Here is a 19,206-nt window from a genome sequence, read left to right as displayed (position 1 = left end):
CTAGTAGGAAAATGCATTAACTGACTCCAGAATTAATTTTTAGCATTTTCATAATACAAATAAAGGGGCCCTTCCCTTTGTAAGTTGATATAGTTAATAATTATGTGGATGGTGCCCAACATGAAAGAATGTGTTTTTAAAAAACAAGGATCATAATTTAATCACAATCTGTCCCAGATCACAACATTTCAACATCTATAGTGATCTGCTTTTGGAAACACAGCTTTCTTCTTGTTCCTTAACACCTGGTTATTTTTAGGTTGGGTCACTGTTGTGGTATTGGTGCTAACCATTACCCAAGGGACTTCTTTCCCATTAGAGGCCAAAAGTGCTAAACCGTATAGCCTCCAGCACTGCATTACTTCAGAGACATAATAAAAGTGCTGTTCATCAAAAAGCCTGTTAATGAAATAGGTGACAGGCCAAAAGGCTTTCTAAGGACCCTTCTAACTATATGATCGAACTCCCATGACTTTACACTCAAGGTGTTAAACCTGGCAAAACAATGGAAGAAGGTGAAGTTCATTTATATATTGGACAGCATTTGAATCATTCACAGTGAAGGAAATCTCAAGTATTTCCAATGGTATTTAAATTGCATTCAAATTTGAACAGAACTTAAAATATCACTAGGCATTCCCAACTTTGAGTTTGTAGTTACTTTTTGATTTGATTATTACAAATTATAAGCTGTTTTATATTCTCTGGCATCGATTTAAGTTGATATAGGAAGGAAAAAAGCCCTTTCCTCTCTTTCTGCAGGAAACATTTGAGGCTGACTCATAGGCCCCCCGATGATTCTGGGTTGGCCTTGGAGGTGATAGTAGTTCTCCATACTGTCATTCTACACTGGGTTCTCATAAAGATCAAGTGAAACAATGTATATGAAGGACATATGTCACCATTTATAATTATCCCAATATCATCAGGACTCCAACCTAAGATATGGTTTAAAATAACTTAGTCCCTTTGAAAGTTAGCAACTTCTAATCTGCTCTTTTTTTTTTTTTCCTCACATTATTCTGTCTTTTTAGAGGGCAACCGGGGATTGAACTCAGGGGTACTTCACCACTGAGCCACATCTGCGACCCTATTTTGTATTTTATTTAGAGACAGGGTCTGAGTTGCTTAGTGCCTCGCTTTTGCTGAGGCTGGCTTTGAACTCGTGATCCTCTTGCCTCAGCCTCCCAAGCTGCTGGGAGTACAGGTGTGTGCCACCATGGCTCATTATTTTCAATTTGATTTTACTCTCAAAGCAGCTGTGGTTCTTTAGGTGGAAACCCCCTGTTGAGGTGAGGAGATACTTTGAAATACCTAAGTGCCTACCAATTCTGAAGCAAGGACTTTGCCATATCAGAGGTGAAAAATAACAGTAATTTTACACAGGAATGAGGCAGGATGGTTTGGGAGGAAGTGTGGAGAGGCTGGCAGAGGGCTTTGGCACAAGGAGGCAACGTGTGCTACCTTAAAACTTTAGGGGCTCCTGGCTGCCTTCTTAAGGCGCAGGCTGCTCTTTGCCAGCCCCTCATGTCACAGTGGTCACGGTAGTAAAAACAGTAAGAATCAGGATTACAGTTATTCAGTACTTCAGGGCATGGCCTGGTTGTGCCAGAGGGAGCTCTCACCAGAGCTAGATAATGACCCAGTACCTTTTGATCAGAGACAAGGCTAGTCTAAGGATATGACATTTCTATTTTAAGTCTTCCATGAGGATAATTTCTGGGGAGAAATGACTTCTTGCCCCTTTTTAATTTTAATTGCCCAGATAGTGCCAACACATGAATTTGTGGGACTGATGGAAGAACCTGACCTGATAGCCATGGAATGTGAAATCTATTTTCCCCAACAGTTTAATCTGGCAGCCTCAGGCTGCATCTGCCCACAGATAGCTTGTCTTTGGTCTGCACAGTGTTGGCTGAAAATCTGCATTGGTTGTCAAAGCTTGAATGTCAGGGAATATCACATTTCCAGGTGAGGAGATCCAGCAGCCCTGGGTCTGAATTCTGTCCGATTGTCTAGAGCTGAGTGTGGGTCTTCTAAGGGGGTGTGTGCTCTTCAGTTCAAAATGACTGCTGCCATTTTGCAGTGTCCCTCTTTTGCCTGGTCTGCACTGATCATTTACACAGACCTTGCCTGGCAACTACAACCCCTGTTGTGCACATTAGGAAGCTTCCATTTAAAGATGAAATGTCATTGGTTCTAAACTATACAGCTTCTTCTTGGGGGCCTGAGCTAACAGTGGGGACATATGGAGGGAATGATGATGGAGTTTTCTAGGTTGCCTCATCTCAAAGACTGGGAGCCATGGCTGTATGTGCATGCATGCATTTTAGTCCTCATGTCTGCAGAGTCCAACATCTGTTTGAAACCAGGTGCTGAATGACCTTTTGACCACGTCATAGGAGCTGCCCAGGGGGCATGGGGCTATTTGATCTCAGTTTTTCTTATCTGTATACTTGGCTAATTAGGCTAACTTTTGGATTACTACAATCTTAGAAAAGATGCTTTCTCATAACAGTGAGTGGGCTTGAAAAAAGTGTACAGTATTATGAGATGGTTTTGGCAAAGCTCACAGTCATTTGTGCAGTTAATAAACTCTCCGCGGCTCCCTTCCTCATTTCCTGACTCATGGGAACAGTCACTTTTTGTGTGTGTGCGCCTGTGAGTTCTTCACAGTGAAAAATCAAGCACTTGCTCTGATAAGGAAATTAAAGTTAGTGCTGAGGATGGCATTATTTTAAAACACTACTCATCTAAGAATTCCGTTTGGATGTACATACTATGATTTTAGAAATTTCCACCAAATGATATTTGTTAAGTAAACACAGGTTTGTGGTTCTGGTAGGTTGAGTGGAAAATGTGTTTCATGACAGAATCCATCTTTTTACACTAAAGAATTGACAAGACTCTCTCTCCCATGACCTATAAGCATATCTGCCAACCTTTTTTTTTTTTTTAAATTTAAAATGCGTGTGATGATTTTTCAAGTGTCTTTTTTCCTTAGTACTTTGAAAACATTCTGGTAATGATAAAGGAGTAGGTGTTATGATCTTGATTCTCTTTGTAAATAACCATTCCATCTGATCTGCATTTCTACCCTTGCTGCAGAGGGTTAATTGAAAAGATATGCATCAAAACACTTGCTTAAAAGAGGCATAGCCCTTTGTTCAGTAAACAGGAATTGTGTATCATATGAACACTTCCTGTCTGGTAAAATACTGTATTTTAAAAAATAAGCTACAATGTATAAAACCAAGGTCATTTCCCACAAAATGTTCATGTTCTTCGTGATTACAAAAACACTGCATCTTGTAAAATATTTCCAGTTCTGTTAACTTGAGGAAATCAGTACTAATGCTTATTATAAAAGTGTCATGTCTTAGAATTGTAGACGTCTAAGAAGTATATTTCTTGTTTCATTTGGAAAATTATGATTATTATTGTATTTAAGATTACATCTTGCCACAACATGTTACCATGTGATTCTCAGACCCACACAACAAAAGTTATAAAACATGAGATTGTCTTAAAAAAAAAAATAAAAGGAACTATTTACAAAATAGGACTGGAAGTACAATTCCCGTATTCATTCCTGGTCCTATGAGAGATACACCTTTTAAAGCATGTATATAATTGGATATGGGCTTTTTCAAAGTCAGTCATAAGACGGTGGTCTTAAATACATTTGATGCTTTCTTGCTCTATTGGTGTACATTACTCAGAGATACAATTGATATCTAAAAGTGCTACTCTCATTTACTGATTTCAGGCTTGGCTAGCTACATTTTAAAAGACAGAATGAAACAGTTTCTAGGTAGAGCAATCCCCACAGGTAGGAGGAACAGGGCGAGTCTGTGTGCTGCTGGTAGGGTTTCTTGCTTAGAAAAATGAAATTTCCAGTTGACCCACGTGCCCAGCACATTCTCCAAAATGATCCTTATTCTCATTCATATTCATGAATCCTGCTGTTTCCACTCATTAGTGTGCACAAATTCTTCCCTGTGTTCACACAGGCCAATGCTACAGCTGATGTGGTTGGTAGAAATCCTACAAGGTTGTGAGAAAAGACAGCACCTTGTCCATAAAGTCCACGGCAGTTTGCTCCTTAACATGCTAGTAAAGCAAAATGCACCTCTTTAGGGGCTTTCTTTCACCTACAGAATTCTGCTGATCGCTAATTAAGTCACCAAACCGGGTGATTATGTAAAGAAATGGCAAGGCTTTGTATTCACAATTACATTCAAAAAGCCTCACTGAGTCTATAAGTACCCACCAGGCACCATGCCTGTGGTTCAAATGTCAGCCTTGGACTGCAGGTCAGCTACAAAGAGCTTCTTCATGGGGCTTTTCCCCACATCTACAAAAGTTGGTACTGTCCAGGTCACATAAGTTTGTCTTGAAATGATATTGTGTTCACATGAAAAGGAAAAAAAAAAAAAAAAAAAAACTATTCTGACTAGAAGACTTTAAAATTCTTCCTAGTTTCAGAATTCTCCAGACCTATTTTCACATACTCTTTGTTTCCCTGAGGAAATGAATATTATTTACAGTATTCTGCTACAATTCTAAAGGTATTCTCATTATGTACAATTTTTGCCACTTTTCCCCAAACCTTCTCAAGTGAATGCTGCATGTCATTTTCCAAAGGAATCTGGGGAAGGGAAAAATGGAATTCAGCAGTGCCGGCTAACTCAGAACCCATGGCTGCTTGCAAATGTGTGGGCAGTGTGACATCAGAGACAGAGGACTTCAACTAGAATGCTCTTGACATTTAGTGGAGGACATTTCAGCTTCAGAAATTTTTTTTGCAGCATACATGTGACCACCTCTGAAAAGTTTTTTTTTGAAAATTGAAGAACTATAACAGGCATCATTCTCTACTGCAAATTTCCATCTGCAATATGATTATGACTGGGCAGGGAATTGTCCACCGAAGGGCACCTTGTTTTTATGAGGAGCTGCTGACAGGCATTTTTTAGCTGAGCATGCACATTCCTGGTCGGAAACCCACCGCTCTCTTCCTGACACTGGCTTTTGCCAACCAAGAGAGGAAACTTTCCTGCAAGCGAGATGGAGAGGAGTTCAACCCTCCTAGAGATGCTCAGCAGCCCTGCATCCCTGGGCAATGCTCAGAGACAGTCACCATTGGTTGATTAGCCCCAAGAAGATAAGCAGGAGCCAGGTGTCCACAGGCCTCTTGCATCTTCCTCTCTGACACACTTGCTATTTGGGTGTTTTCTCCAAGTTGTGTCACTGCCTCCTACAAGTTGAGTGTACATACTCTGGGAAGAACTAAGTCTTGAGGCTATTGTCTGACACATACTTTTTGCCTTGCAGCTAGATGGTGAGTGCCCTGTTGGTGAATATCAAATGCCTTCTTTGCAGAGAAATGAGAAAACTTTTTAAAAGGAAGGGGCATCAAAGAAGGGAAAAAATTTCAGAAATTTTCACTGGACCAGAATCCATTGTATTGCCACTCCTTTTGCCCTGACAGGCATCTGAGCTCCCTGGGGTGGACAAGACTCCAGTTTAGCAGCCAGCTTGCCCTGGGACTGCTCTTCTCACCCTTCTCCCTGCCAAGTGCAGACAAAAAAGAACTTGGTTCCACAGAGATGGTGTGAAATGAAAGTCTGGCTTAATTTGGCACTTCATTTGGTTCCAAAAATAACAAAATAACTATTTTAAAAAATTTAACTTGTACAATCAGCAGCTGTATATTGCAATTCAGAGCTTGTAAAAAGTATAATGTCTTCTTCAAGGCCAGCCAGGTGTAGGTTGGTGTCTCCTAGTTATTACATGCCTTGGTGCAGGGAACGGGTATCTGTGAGCAGGAAGGTACTGGGGGTCCGTCCGCATCTGGAAGCCAGAAAGGAAAGTACACAGAGCTCTGGACTGGTCAGCAGAAAAGTGACCCCACTTGGGCAGGAGATGCAGAAGATGTGTGTGAAGAAGGCTTCAGAAGAAAGGTTCTGCTTACACCTGTGCACTGACTGAAAACCAGGCAAGGACTGAGCTTGGCATAGCTGGGCCTGAGCTCAGAACTACTCATGTGTTGTATCTTTTGGGGTGACAGCCACAGGGCCCTTTTTCCAGGACTACTCCACAGCAAAGATCTCTCCCTCCTGTGTTCTAAATTCTCGGAAGGGAATGAATTTAACACAAATCACTTTAAGTTTTTGTGACTTAATCCAAAAATCAAATGACAGGGAGATATGCTGAAGAGAAAAACCTCTGGGCCACAATTGCACCCTTTCATTTAAGTTCACAGTGAACCTGCTCAAACAATTCGCCAGCCTTGCCTCCTCTAGGATACCTGGGCGATATACGCATTGGTTAGGGACTGGACCAGGCCAGAGCAGCATCTCACAGCAGTGGTGCTATAGGCAAAGTGACAAGATATCAGGAGAAAAAGGGACATGCTAGGGGAGAGGAAACCCAATAAATTTTTGCCTTTTAAAAAACACCTGTTCCTGATTGACCTTGTAAGTTCCAAAACATACAGTACAGCTGGTGTGGCTAATATTGATTAGTAATCTTGATGTAAAATTAGATGTTCTTTTCCTTTTCTGTTGAAATAAGTGGTTTTTTTTTTAAAAAAATAAATGAAGGAAAAGACCAAGATCTCTTCCAAGGAATAATTTTTAAAAAGTCATATGAGAGTTTAAAAAATAAATTTACCATAATACATGAATGCACAAATTATGGATGTTTCACTGTAGAACCTCCTTATATATCCCTCGCTTACATTAGAAAAGGGTATCTGTAATTACTAGGTGACTTCTTTCTACTCTTTAAAAAAAGCATATGTACAGTCTTTAAACATATATTAAGCTTTTCTCTGTGCAATTTCATTTAACATTCCTATGGCTGATCCTACGTCCCCACCCCTGCACAGTGCCTCCCATAAGGTGCTCTTCTTTGCATAGGCATAGGAGAAATATCTCTTTAGTAGGGCAATTGAAGGTTGGGCAGATAACTGAGAATGAGCTAATTTATAGGGCTTGGCAGCTGCTCCCCACACCACTAACACCAAAACAAACAAGAAGCAAGTACAACTGGTTAGAAATCCTAACAAATGGAACACAGTGCAAACCCTGGCCCTACTAACTTGAGAGAGTCCTATACCAACATGCATTTTCCTTTTGGTGTTCTATATGTTCCCTTCTGAGCAAATTAATGAATAGCCCAATATTTTAATAAGAAAAATAAAAGTTCAGACCTTCCATTTATCCATATAATATTTATATTGTTCATGAACCCATCTCCCAGACACACTAAAGCATAAAACCTAGAAAAGTGCACTCAGACTGGAAGTTGACTTTCTGAAAAGATGGGGACATGTCAGCTGTGCTCTGCTGTCTAAAGCAAACCTACTGGGACAGTCTGGAGTTCCCTAGTTTTTTTCTGGAATCAGTCAGTGGTGGAGTTTTGAGGGATGGACCAATGACCCATTAACCTGGCTACAGTCTTGATGGACAAGCAGCTACAAACAGATCTGAGCTGCAGTCTGTATCACATCCCTGAAAAAAGCATCAAGGCTTACCCAGATGGCTACAGATGCCAGTTCTTGTCTGAGTTGTGCCAGGTGAAGAATTAGCTGTGCTGCCTCTTGGGTAAGAGTCCCTTACAGATCCAAGGAAGACTCCTCGGTGGTTCCCAACAGTGGCAGCTGCATTTCCTGAAACTCAGCTTGGGACTGCAGGCTGCTGGTGACTCCATTGCCAATTGCTTTTCGAGCTTATGCCATCTGGGGCCATTCTTAAAAACAAACAAAACAGACATAGAAAAGATACCCAGAGTGCTGTTCTTTCTTGCAACACATCATGATGTGTACTGCTTCAAGAAGTCAATGGAAAACAGGGAAAAGTCTATTCACAAAGTGGGTATTGTTCTTTGTACAAATGCTACCGCATAATGTGTAGCTAATGTGGGTTTTTTTTCTAGTGTCAAAAAAATTCTCAGAAATGCCGTAATTCAGAAAGCTTATCAAAATATGCCTCCTAGCATGGGCTTGGTTGGTTCAATTGTCAAAGAAGTCCACAGTTTTAAGACCTAGATACACGGCAAACAAAGTTGACTTTTCTTTTGAAAGGGAAAAAAAAAATGTTGTAGCCACTCTAGGCTGGGTTCTCGGGAAGAGCAGTGCAGATGGTGAAATTTTTGATTGATTTTTGCTTTCTGCTGTAACTCCACAAAGACTCCTAGAAAGGCTTTCCCTGGGTCTGGAGTGTTTTGTTCAGAAGTAAAGGCTCTTCCTAGCGCCTGCAGCGCAAGGGGAGGCAGGAGCAGCTCAGGGCGACCCTCTGTGGCTCAGTCGATGAACCTCTGGCAGGCCTTCTTCCAGCGACAGGCGGTGCACCACATGTCCCGGTTCTCCATGCCGTACACCTTCCGGCACTTTTTGCCCTCTCCCCTGGGCTTCCTGTGAGTCAGACAAGGGAGATTTTTTTTCAGTGGGCATTCTATGGAGAGTTTGAAAGAACGAGGAAAAAAAAAAATTTAAAAAGAAGGAAACGTAGAGGCTCTCTCTGGGTTCAGACTTTAGTATGTACTGGATGTTCTCATGGTCACTATACTTGGCTGTCATAATGAGCTACTATGACACTTGAGCTTCTATCTGTCTATCTGTGGACATGTTCATGTGGCCATCTTCCTAAAATTGAGTAAATCACAAGAAATACCAGCAGAGAGCAACATTGCTCTTTCAGGTTTCAAATATGTACTTTCCAGTTTTCCCTTTTTTCTCTAATTTCTCTGGTTCTGGTTAAAGAGATCCTTGATCTGGATTAAAAATCATACCTTGTTCATTTCACACAGAGGTTAATGCCACAACAGAGCTCTGAACATCCAATTCTGCAAGAAAACTTACTCCAAGCTGCCACCCTCCCCTCCACAAATAACAATCTTCATTAATAGTCAATGGATTAAAAAAAAAAAAATCCCATGGGAATAAAAGGATGGATTTTGGAGAAACTTTACATAAAATCGCATTTCTGATTTCTCTGCTTATTTTTTTTTTTTCAGGTAATTCCCTTGAGGTGCTGAAAGTTTTAAGCTGTCATACCTTAGGCTGACTGTCCCTCTGGGTGGGGAGGACAGGACCGTGTGGGCATGTTGTCTCTGCTCTCCGGTGCCCACTGCATGATGATGTGTTGGTGACACCTGGCAAATACACAGAAAACCAAGTTGACAGGGCAGGTTCTCCATTCCATGTGTTTAGTTAGCCTTTGCCACGTGAGCAATGGGCCTTGACCATTAGATGTGGAGATGAAAAGCTTTCTACAAGTGACCACAGATTAAAATGAATGGGGGATGCTCATGGTAGAAGTTAAATGCATTCCCAAACAGAACAAGCCTATCAGCAAGATTTAAAAAATCATGACTTCATATCTATGCATTCCAAGTTTGGATAATATTTTCAAACCTTAAAATATATTCCCATTTCATTTAATTCTCATAAACTCTGTCAAGCAGGGTAAGTTTCATGACTCCACTTTTAGAAGATGAAAAATATCTAGAGCAGTTCATAGTTTTAGCTAAGATTACACAGGAGCTGGTGTCAACACAGTGTGGACCTAGGTATCAATTAGTAATTCTGCCACTGAATAAGTGGATTTTTGTATCAGACATCTCTGCAGCAGAATCTGGGGACCAAGCAGAAATAAAGGCAAGAACCTAAGCAAATTAAGAAAATATGTCATCCATGGAGCAGTGAACACCCACTATGTGCCAGGCTCTGGGAAGTTATTTAACTTGCCCAAGGTCATAGAACTTGTTATGGTAGAGCCAGGATGTATAACCCTGGTACTTCTGCTGTTTAGTCATAATGAGAGGGCCCCAATTGCCCTTGGTACCTCTTGGATTACTCATAAAATCCCTTTATCTCACCTGCTCTCATAACACTAAATATCTTCCCAGCTCGTAGGATTCTCAAGTGCTGCAAAAATCTAATTTTTACAACCAAAGAAAATGAAGTTTCAAGTAATTAAGCAGCATTGCCATTTTCAGAAGAGGAAGCATTTAGTAACTTTAAAAAAATCACCTATAAGACAACATGGTCATAGAAACACCTTCACCGATTAGCAGTCAAGAGAGCGCTCTCAAGGCACACTTTGATGTTCCCTATTACAGGTACTAGTACCTTCTTCCTTTCAATGTGAAAGAATGCACATCAGTGTTGTTTTTCCAGACATTAATTTGACAATTTATGTAGGCAAATAAAACCTAAAAGTTAATGACTGCTGCCATGAGTCTGCATCATTCTTTACCACTGGTCTTGTCTTTAAAGCTCAGTGAAGCGAAAGCCAGCAGAGATGAGCAACACACAGAATTTTAAAAAACATAGTACATACATTTCATGTATTTAGATATATAGGTCTTTCCGTAAATAGAAACACTCCTCCTCTCCTCTCATAATGCCCTTGGTTTTGTACAGAATGCAAAACAGCGAAACAGGGAACAAATATCTCAGAAGTTATGGCCACTGGAAATGATCCAGAATACACTCACATGAGTTGTTTTAAATTGTCAGGACAATACAATTTAAAGATTACCGTAGAACTTGTAGAATCCCAAGAGTATCAGAACTGACAGAGAACTGAAAAAAAAATTTAGTTGACATGACAGTGTCATTACTTCCATAAGCCAAGGAAGATTCTAGATTTTTTTTCCGCTGCATTTTTATTGGTGCATTATAGTGTGCATATTGGTAAGTTCTGTTGTTACATATTTGTACATGCACACAATATAACAATATAATTCGGCCAATATCACTCTCCAGCACTTCTCCCCCTCCCTCCCCTTGGACCCTTTCTTCTACTGATCTCCCTTCAATTTTCATGAGGTCTACCCCCATCTTTCTTTTTTTTCCTTTTCAGCTTCCACAGATGAGAGAAAACATACAACTCAACCTTCTGAGTTTGACTTACTTCACTTAACATGGATGTTCTCTAGTTCCATCCATTTTCCTGAAAATGTCATAATTTCATTTTTCTTTACGATTGGAATAAAACTCCATTGTGCATATATATCACTTTTCCTTTATCCATTCATCCATTGATAAACACCTAGGCTGGTTCCATAGTTTAGTTATTGTGAATTGTGATGTGATAAACATGATTCTAGATTTTGCAAAGTTGCCTCAGCTCTTGTGCATGAGGAGATATGACATTATCAGATGCTCTTTGTTTAGCATTAATAAATACAATGACACCTTTTGAAGTGAGGATTGATTTCAACATCCCCATGAATACCAAAACCTGCAGATGCTGAAGTCTCTTGGACAAAATGGCATTCCTATTTGCATGTAACCCAGGCACATCGTCCCATATGCTTCAAACCACCTCTAGATTACTAACAGTACCTAATACAATATAAATGCTATGTAACTGTTACACTGTATTGTATAGGGAATAACAAGAAAAGGTCTGTACAAGTTCAGGATAGACGTAATTGAAAAAAATATTTTTGATCTGTGGTTGGTAGAATCTGCAAATGTGAAACCTATAGATACAGAGGGCTGGATGTACTTAACATACAACAGACACTGTTCTAGATTTTGTGGATACAGCAGTGAGCAGAGCAGTCTCTGCTCTCATGGCGTTTACATTCTCATGGGTGGACAGGCAATAAATACAAAACAAATGAGATCATTTTAGGGATAAGTGCCTATTATCCTATTTTACTTTCTTTGGCCTAAAGTGTAATTTAAGGAGAGAATATACATTAGGATGGTAAAAGAAGGTCTCTGAGAAAGTTACCCTTTATCTGCAGGCACACCAGAGGGCAGTGCGATGACAAAGATTTTCAAGTGCACAGGTTCCCAGAGGGTGCTCTGGGGGAGGCGAGGGTAGGAGGAGGGAAGATGGATACAGGTTATATCCTAGAGTTTTGATAATGGGATTGAATGTTTGTTAGTCTAACTGTAATAGGAAGCCACTGGAGAGTTGTGAGATATCTAAATAAGGCTTTGAAAGGATCACTTTGGTTCTTGGGGAATGGACATGAAACATTATGGAAAGGAGACCTATAGACTACCTAAGAGCCTTTTGGGGTACTTCAGACAAACATATATGAGTGGTTTACAGCAGCTGTGGCAGCCATGGAGGAGGGAAGATGATGGTCCAGGTGGCTTAGAGGCAGAACTAGAACTGGCAGATGGATGGGTGTGGAACCAAGAATGAGGATGAATCTTTAGGTGAAGCAAGAGAAAGCAAAGATGGATCCTAGGTTCTTGTCTGAGTGGCTGGGAATGTGGGGATGGCGGGGTGCTACTTACAGAGATGGGGAAACTGGCACAAGGGCAGGTTTCAGGGAGACATGGGAAACAGGTTTTTGAAAACTTCAAGAGCATGGTTTGAGGAATATGGACCTACTGTAAGGCTGACCCTTCCCTACAGTCTTTATTTCTGCTAATGGCTCTCTTAATTTGGAGTTCAGGGCAGGTACCTTCTTGCAGAGCCCCTCCCGCTTCCAGAGACTCGGGTTTCTACAGGGTGCAACACAGCACAAAACAGGACCCGCTTCACACATGGTATATGGTTCAGTTCTGTGGAAGGCTTAATATGACCTAACCTGAGAATTTTTCTTGATTCTTTTAAGCAAGAACATCATTTTTTATCTTCTTATTTTACTAGGGGATGAGGGTAGGGAAACCAAGGGAGTGACTGGGATAGAGAACTAATATTTATTCAGTTCATGCAAGGGTGAAAGACAGGCTATTGGTTATTTATTATCTCTCCTAATCTTCACAGCAAACATGCAAAATAAATGATAATATTTTCATCTTGGAGACAAACCTAAACTTTAAACAGAGAAGTGGGCTGTACCACATCCCACAGGTAAAGTAGCAGTAATAGTAATTTATTAACAGCTTGTTATATAGGCTAAGTACAAGCTAAGTACCATTATGTTATATAAAAGGGTTTTTTGTTTTGTTCTGTTGTTGTTCTGGTGATTGAACCCAGGGCCTTGCACATGATAAGCATACTCTACCACTGAGCTACACCCTCACTGCTTTCTAATTTAATCTTCGCAATGGCTCTGTGATTAAAGTATCACTAACATGTCCCCTTTACAGAAGAAGTTAAATACACTGTCAAGGCCACATGGTCACTAAATAGTAGATCTCGGTTTGAACTTGGTTGTTCAATACCAGCTGGCCTTGGAACCCCTTCTGAACGACATTGAACTCTTGCTCTTTCTACTCTCCCATCCTGCCACAAAATTGATGGAAATAATATGTGGCCTAGGAGGCACAGGCAACAAATTAAATTAGACAAACGATTACATCAAACTAAGAAGCTTCTGTCCAGCAAAGTGAATAATCGACAGAACTAAGAGATAACCTACAGAATGGGAGGAAACATTTACACACTCTTCATCCAATGAGGAACTCTGAACCAAACACACAATCAATCCAGTGAAAAACTGGCCTAAAGAACGAAACAGACAACTCTCAAAAAAATGACATATGAATAGGCACTAAATACATGACAAGATGCTCAATCTTACTAATCATTGGGAAAGGAAAATCAAAACCACAATGAGTTATCTCACCCCAGTGATCATCAAAAAGACAACAAATGCTGGTGAGGATGTAGAGAAAAGGGAACTCTCATACATTGCAGGTGGGAACTGCGTCACTATGGAAGAGTCCCCCCCAAAGAACTACTGTCATGATCTAGCAATTCTACTACTGGGAGATGATATCACTGGCGAAAAGGTACTCGACTCCTACATTTCCTGCAGCACTGTTCATAGTAGCTAAAATATGGACTTGAGCCAGGTATGGTGGCACAAGCCTGCAATCCTAGAGACTTGGGAGGCTGAGGTAGGAGGATCAAAAGTTCCAGGCCAGCCTGGGGAATTTACCTAGGCCCTAAGTAACTTAGACCTTGTCTCAAAATATAACATAAAAGTGCTGGGGATGTGACCCAGTGGTAAAGCACCCTTGGTACAAAAAAAGAAAAAAAAAAAAAAAAAAAAAAAAAAAGGAATCAACTCAGATGTCCTTCAGTAGATGGATATACTTAAAAAATCTGGTATAAATATATACAATAGAGCATTATTAATCCATTAGAAAAGTGAAATCCTATCATTTGCAACAACATGGACAGAACTAGAGGCCGTTCTGTTAATAAGCCAGACACAGAAAGACAAGTACTGGATATTGTCCACTCATTTGCAGAAACTACTGTCAATCTTGAAGAAGAACGGAATAGATAGTAGTCACTAAAGCCTAGGAAGGGCAGGAGGGAAGAGGCATAGAAAGAAGTCCAAGGGCACCAAAACAGTTAGAACGGAGGAATTACTTCTGGTTTTTCATTAACACAGGTGGGTAACTATAGGTCAAAACAATCTGATGTATTTCAAATGACTAGAAAAATAAGAAATCCCAACACAAAAAATGATTAATGTTTAGAGAGATGGAAACACTTCTTACCCTGGTTTGGTTTTTACATATTGTACATACTGAATATATACTGAATACATACTGAATAACATACCCCCTAACGATTTACTAAAGTTCTATCTCAATAAATGATTCTATTTTGAAGAAAATGTGTGCCCTAAAATAAGTCCAATAAAGCATGATTTTGACTCTCCAGTGGTCTCTACATTTTAGTCTTTATTTCTGAACCTTTTCTGAGTTCTACCTTAAAACATGTTTTATTAAGTATTTGATGAACTAAATAATATTATTTCTAAGTAAATAAGAGGCTCATAATTTGTCTACTGATTAGGTATGACCTCAGATGAGTTTAAAGAACTCTAAAATATAGTCTGCAAAAATTGTGGCTAATCTTTCCCTGGAGTTGAGTATATTTGTGTTATATGAAAAAATCCTAAATAGGGAGAATCCGCTTCCTCCGATCCCCATTTAATAGTAATGATGGCAGTAATAATAAGCGCTCCACAATGCTGGCCATATGCCAGGCACTGTGCTGTACCACACAGCTCTGCCAGGTAGAATAAACATGGAGGTCACTGCTTTACAAAGGTGACGTGACTGGCTGGAGGTCAGAGTTCATAGATGCCAGATTCAGGATGTGCAGCCAAGCCTCACCTGAGAGCAAAAATGTGAATGTTGTACTTTCTGTAAATGTGTTGAAGGAATTACTTAGTAATTTTCCATTTCTCAAATGGAAAAGAACTTTGGTTGGTTTTAACCTCTTATACTAATTCAAACTCTTTCTCAAGGCATTAAAAAACAAACAAACCCCAAAACACTAAGCATCTCACAATTAAGCACTACTATGCTTGTCTCCCACAACCCAAATCATACATTGAAACATTACCTGCCCCCAGGGTGACTATATTCGGAGATAAGGCCTTTAAGGCATGAAGTTAAATTAGTTTATAAAGATGAGCCCCTAATCTAATAGAATAAGTGCCCTGATAAGAAGAGCCATCAGAAGGTTGGCTCTTGTGCACTTTCTTCCTTGCTCTACCTGACTCCCTCCCTTCACCCTCATTCTCTCTTGCTATGTATTGCACATACACAGAACAGCTATGTGAGGATAGTCAGAAGGTGGCTATTTACAAACCAGGAAGAGAGCCTTTACCAGGAACTAAGTTGGCTGACACCTTGGTATGGGACTTCTAAACTCTGGAACTGTGAGAAAAAATAGATTTCTGCTGTTTAACACACCCTGTCTATGGTATTTGGTTATGGTAACCTTAACTGACTAATGAAGGAGCCAAGAGATCTTAGTTTTCTGTCATAAAAACAGAGAGAAAGGCATGGAGATAATTAGAACTAAAGTCAGACCATGAGGGAAAAACAGGGTAAAAAAAGCTTGTAATTAAGGAGGGTCTAAGTTCCCCTCCCACTCCTTGCAGCCTTAGGCGAGAAAAGACTGAACTCACAGTGTTTGTGAATATGCAGATCAGCCTTCTTGGATACCCACCTCAGGGAAGGGGTCTTACTCAGGGAACTCATTAAAACCTAATGTTCAGGAAAATCTAGCACAGACAAATGAATAAGTAAAATCCTACAAACCCTGGGATTGCTCAGAAGATGATTTTCCTCATTCTCTAGAAAATGTTCAAAATCTTTCTTCAATACCAGGTCTCAAAAATGGGAGCGGAAAGTAAACCTAAATGAGGCTGACAACCTTGAGGCATTTATTTTAAAGTGTTTTATAATATGGAAACTGCTCTGTTTTAAAGTTTGGACATAAGTGAAGACATCATTAATACTGATTCACTAACACTTTGAGATCTTCTGTCTGAAACTATTACACCAATTTAGGAGGGGAGAGTTTCATCTTAGATGCCACCTGTCCTCCAGGGCCTATGACAAGCACTTCTGGGCAGGTCAGGGAGCTCCACCAGCACCCAGTCATAGGATGTGCAACAGTCCTGCATCTGCATGATGCAGACTGTTAGGAAAGCTACCCAGTCACAGGAGGAATAGGATGGCAAGCATCCATTTGTTCTTAAAAAACAAAACAAAACAAAATGGTATTGATAGGGAATGTGGCAACATAGGGAATGTTTTTAAGTGCAGTGTTGCCTTTGTAGAGGAAAATGAGAAAATCTATGAAAATACCCCCTTTTGTAAAACAGCAATGGCAAGTTTGGCTACGACAGATTACACAACCAGATAAACTGGGAATTCTCCGGGGAAAGAATAAATTAGAAGCTGACATAGGAGTTTGTTGAATACCTACTTAACTCAGCCACCGTATATACTTTCTGTCAAAGTTTTCTGCTATCATGTTCCTGGTAACCAACACAGGGAAACCAGGGACTCTGCAAAAGATCTACCATGTTGAGTTGCGGGTAGAGATGTACACAGTGTCCACGCCAGAGTTTTAAAATTTCATTGTTGGAAAACAAACAACACAAGGCCCACTGGCTGGCATCCTACTATGTAAGACGTTTACAGGCAACTATTAAGAAGCCACTAAAAGTGACTTCTCTACAGATCAGGAGACAATTAAGAAAGCAAAGGCGAAAGTAACTCCAGTGTGGCTGGTCACCAAGGTCACTGGAAAAGGAGTTTGAACATGGTGGTTCCGCCTACATGATATACTTGTTTTTATATCAGATGACCAATGTGGTTATGCTCTTCCCAAGCCAAAGGCAGGAATTGGATGGAAAGTCTGTTTTGGAGTTGCCATTCTAGGTTATCATAGAAGGGCTGTCTCAGACAAAATACGGAGATCTCCTCTGGACCTCTGTACGTCTATCAAGGAAAAAGCCCCCAAAAGGATAGATTGCTAACCTCTCACACCTCCACCAGTGGATCCATGTTCTTGCCAGAAGCAAAAGGAATACCTGCACATCTAAGCTGCTCTTTTCTAATGTCTACTAACAAGGTCACCCTTTCAGAGCTGCCAGCAGTTACCACTGTTCAATCAAGCAGGCAACTTTCATAATTACTCCAGTTCCACAGTATTGTTTAAAATCACATTCCAGGACTGTTTTCTGGAAGTCACCATTTCCCAAATTGCTGCCAGCAGGATGATTTTTATTGTTGGCTATTCCTCTATGGGATTTAATAAATATTCATTGGCAGAGCACAGCATAATTCATTCAGCCACTTTCATTTTTATCAGCTCCACAGGAGGCTTTAGACTTTGCTGGGAACCTCTGGGAGTTGCCAGTGGTTGACAATAAGAAGCTTTTGTGAGGTCCTTGTGGGGAGGGGTGTAGAAGAGAAAATAAAGTAACATCTGTTATCAAAAACTACTTTCTGAACCTTATCAGAAGTTACACACAACTGTCAGCATCGATGGTGTGCAGGTCTGTGATAAACTTTATAAGACCCGGTACGTTTCTAAATAAATGGTTAGGAATCAGGTTAATTTATGGTGATTTGTCAGACTGAAATCACTTAATATGTCAAGTCAAATCTTATGTACTTCTGAAATCTGGTAGTGTACTTAAGCACTCATTTATTTTCAAGTTACCCATCAGCATGGATTATTCAGGCTTTGAAAGAAAAAGAATTCCATTTATCTATTTTTGAACCTTCAAATGAGACACCAACGGAACGATTTTAATTTCAAAGTACTAAATTTTGTAGTTATTTAGAATAATGAACATTACCTTTTCCATACAAGGTGAGTTCAGCTATTAATTTTATAGTCTTTTGGAAACATAAACATACTGCCAACTCAAAAAAACCGTATTTCCAGTAAGTTGTTGCCACCAGTTAAAACTCTTCTAGAAGTTTTCTAAAACACCCATCAGAGCATCTTTTCAGAAAGCAGTTGGATCTGTCTGAGCCATGAGATACCTTGTTGATGAACTTACAAATAGTGATTATGAAATACAGTACTTTTGCCATTCTGGCTTTTGTCTTTTTCTTGCACATTTCTGCAATTTGGTCTCTAAATTTACATTTTGCTTTGCCCTGTTTTCTGGCTTCTTTGTTTTTCTACTTACTGGAATGCCTGTGAAAGTGACTGGAGGAGATTGCCAAGAAATGCTGAAGCTGCTGCCGTTGGGGGTGAACTTGGCAGATCCTGGAATAGTCACGGGGGGTGTGGCCTGTTAAATAGGAAACAGAAAGTTCTTAGGAAAGAAGATTTTTCCCTTAGAGACTTAAGTTCTTATTACCAAAGTAGGGCCTTAGGAATGGTCAAGCTGTATTAATAACTTGGACTAATAATGTAATAGGTAGAGATTAAATAGGGTCAAAGGGAGTAGCCAGAAACAGAATTTTTTATATGTACCTGAGCAACCTATCAAGAAGGAGTTTTGTTTTTGTGGTGCTGGGAATTGAACCCAGGGCTTTGTGCACACTAGGTAAGCACTTTTCCACTAAGCTACATCCTCAGCCCAAGGATACTATTTTTGGCTATCAATTTCTGCAAAGAAATTTTATTATGTATACACATACATATGTTAGGACACTCATACACAATTTTGCCTATAAAATTTGGAAATATAAACTTGTTGAGTAAGTTGGGAAATGGTGTGTAAATTAGCACAACATTTTAGGAGTGTAATTTAGTATCAGAATTCTTAGTATTCTATGAATTAGCTATTACACTTGTAAGAATTCATTCTAAAGCAATGAATATAGAAATGTCCCTTGAAGAATCATGTATTATATGTATTAAAAACCCCTGGAAATGACATGAATATTCAGTAACAGGGATACAGGTAAATGCATTATGATATATCCAAAGAACCATCAAAGATGCTGTTGTTGAAGAAGGTTGATTGACATGCGCAAATGTTAACAAC

At 39.9% G+C, this 19,206-nt stretch overlaps 1 protein-coding gene across 2 annotated transcripts in view; it reads right to left on the bottom strand.

The window, feature by feature from the left end:
- Positions 1-995: 995 nt before the first annotated feature.
- The window catches only part of Znf704 (zinc finger protein 704), a 197,455-nt gene continuing 179,244 nt past the window's right edge, over positions 996-19,206 (bottom strand). Inside the window, exons 7-10 of one of the 2 annotated variants that reach the window (XR_007108145.1) lie at positions 18,400-18,504; positions 9,065-9,162; positions 7,544-8,422; positions 996-5,856 (exon numbers count right to left, since the gene is read on the bottom strand). Coding sequence is in view for 1 of the 2 variants with exons in the window: in XM_047548039.1 (XP_047403995.1) it covers positions 8,311-8,422; positions 9,065-9,162; positions 18,400-18,504 (315 nt within the window). In the remaining variant the exon portion in view is untranslated. Of the gene's footprint in view, positions 8,423-9,064; positions 9,163-18,399; positions 18,505-19,206 lie in introns of both variants that reach the window. The other variant, XM_047548039.1, reaches the window with a different exon arrangement.

The sequence above is a fragment of the Sciurus carolinensis genome, chromosome 1, assembly GCF_902686445.1.
Source record: "Sciurus carolinensis chromosome 1, mSciCar1.2, whole genome shotgun sequence".
In the NCBI taxonomy this organism is placed as follows: domain Eukaryota; kingdom Metazoa; phylum Chordata; class Mammalia; order Rodentia; family Sciuridae; genus Sciurus; species Sciurus carolinensis.
The sequence above is the reverse complement of the archived record's forward strand: the minus strand, read 5'-3'. Positions and strand labels throughout refer to the sequence as shown.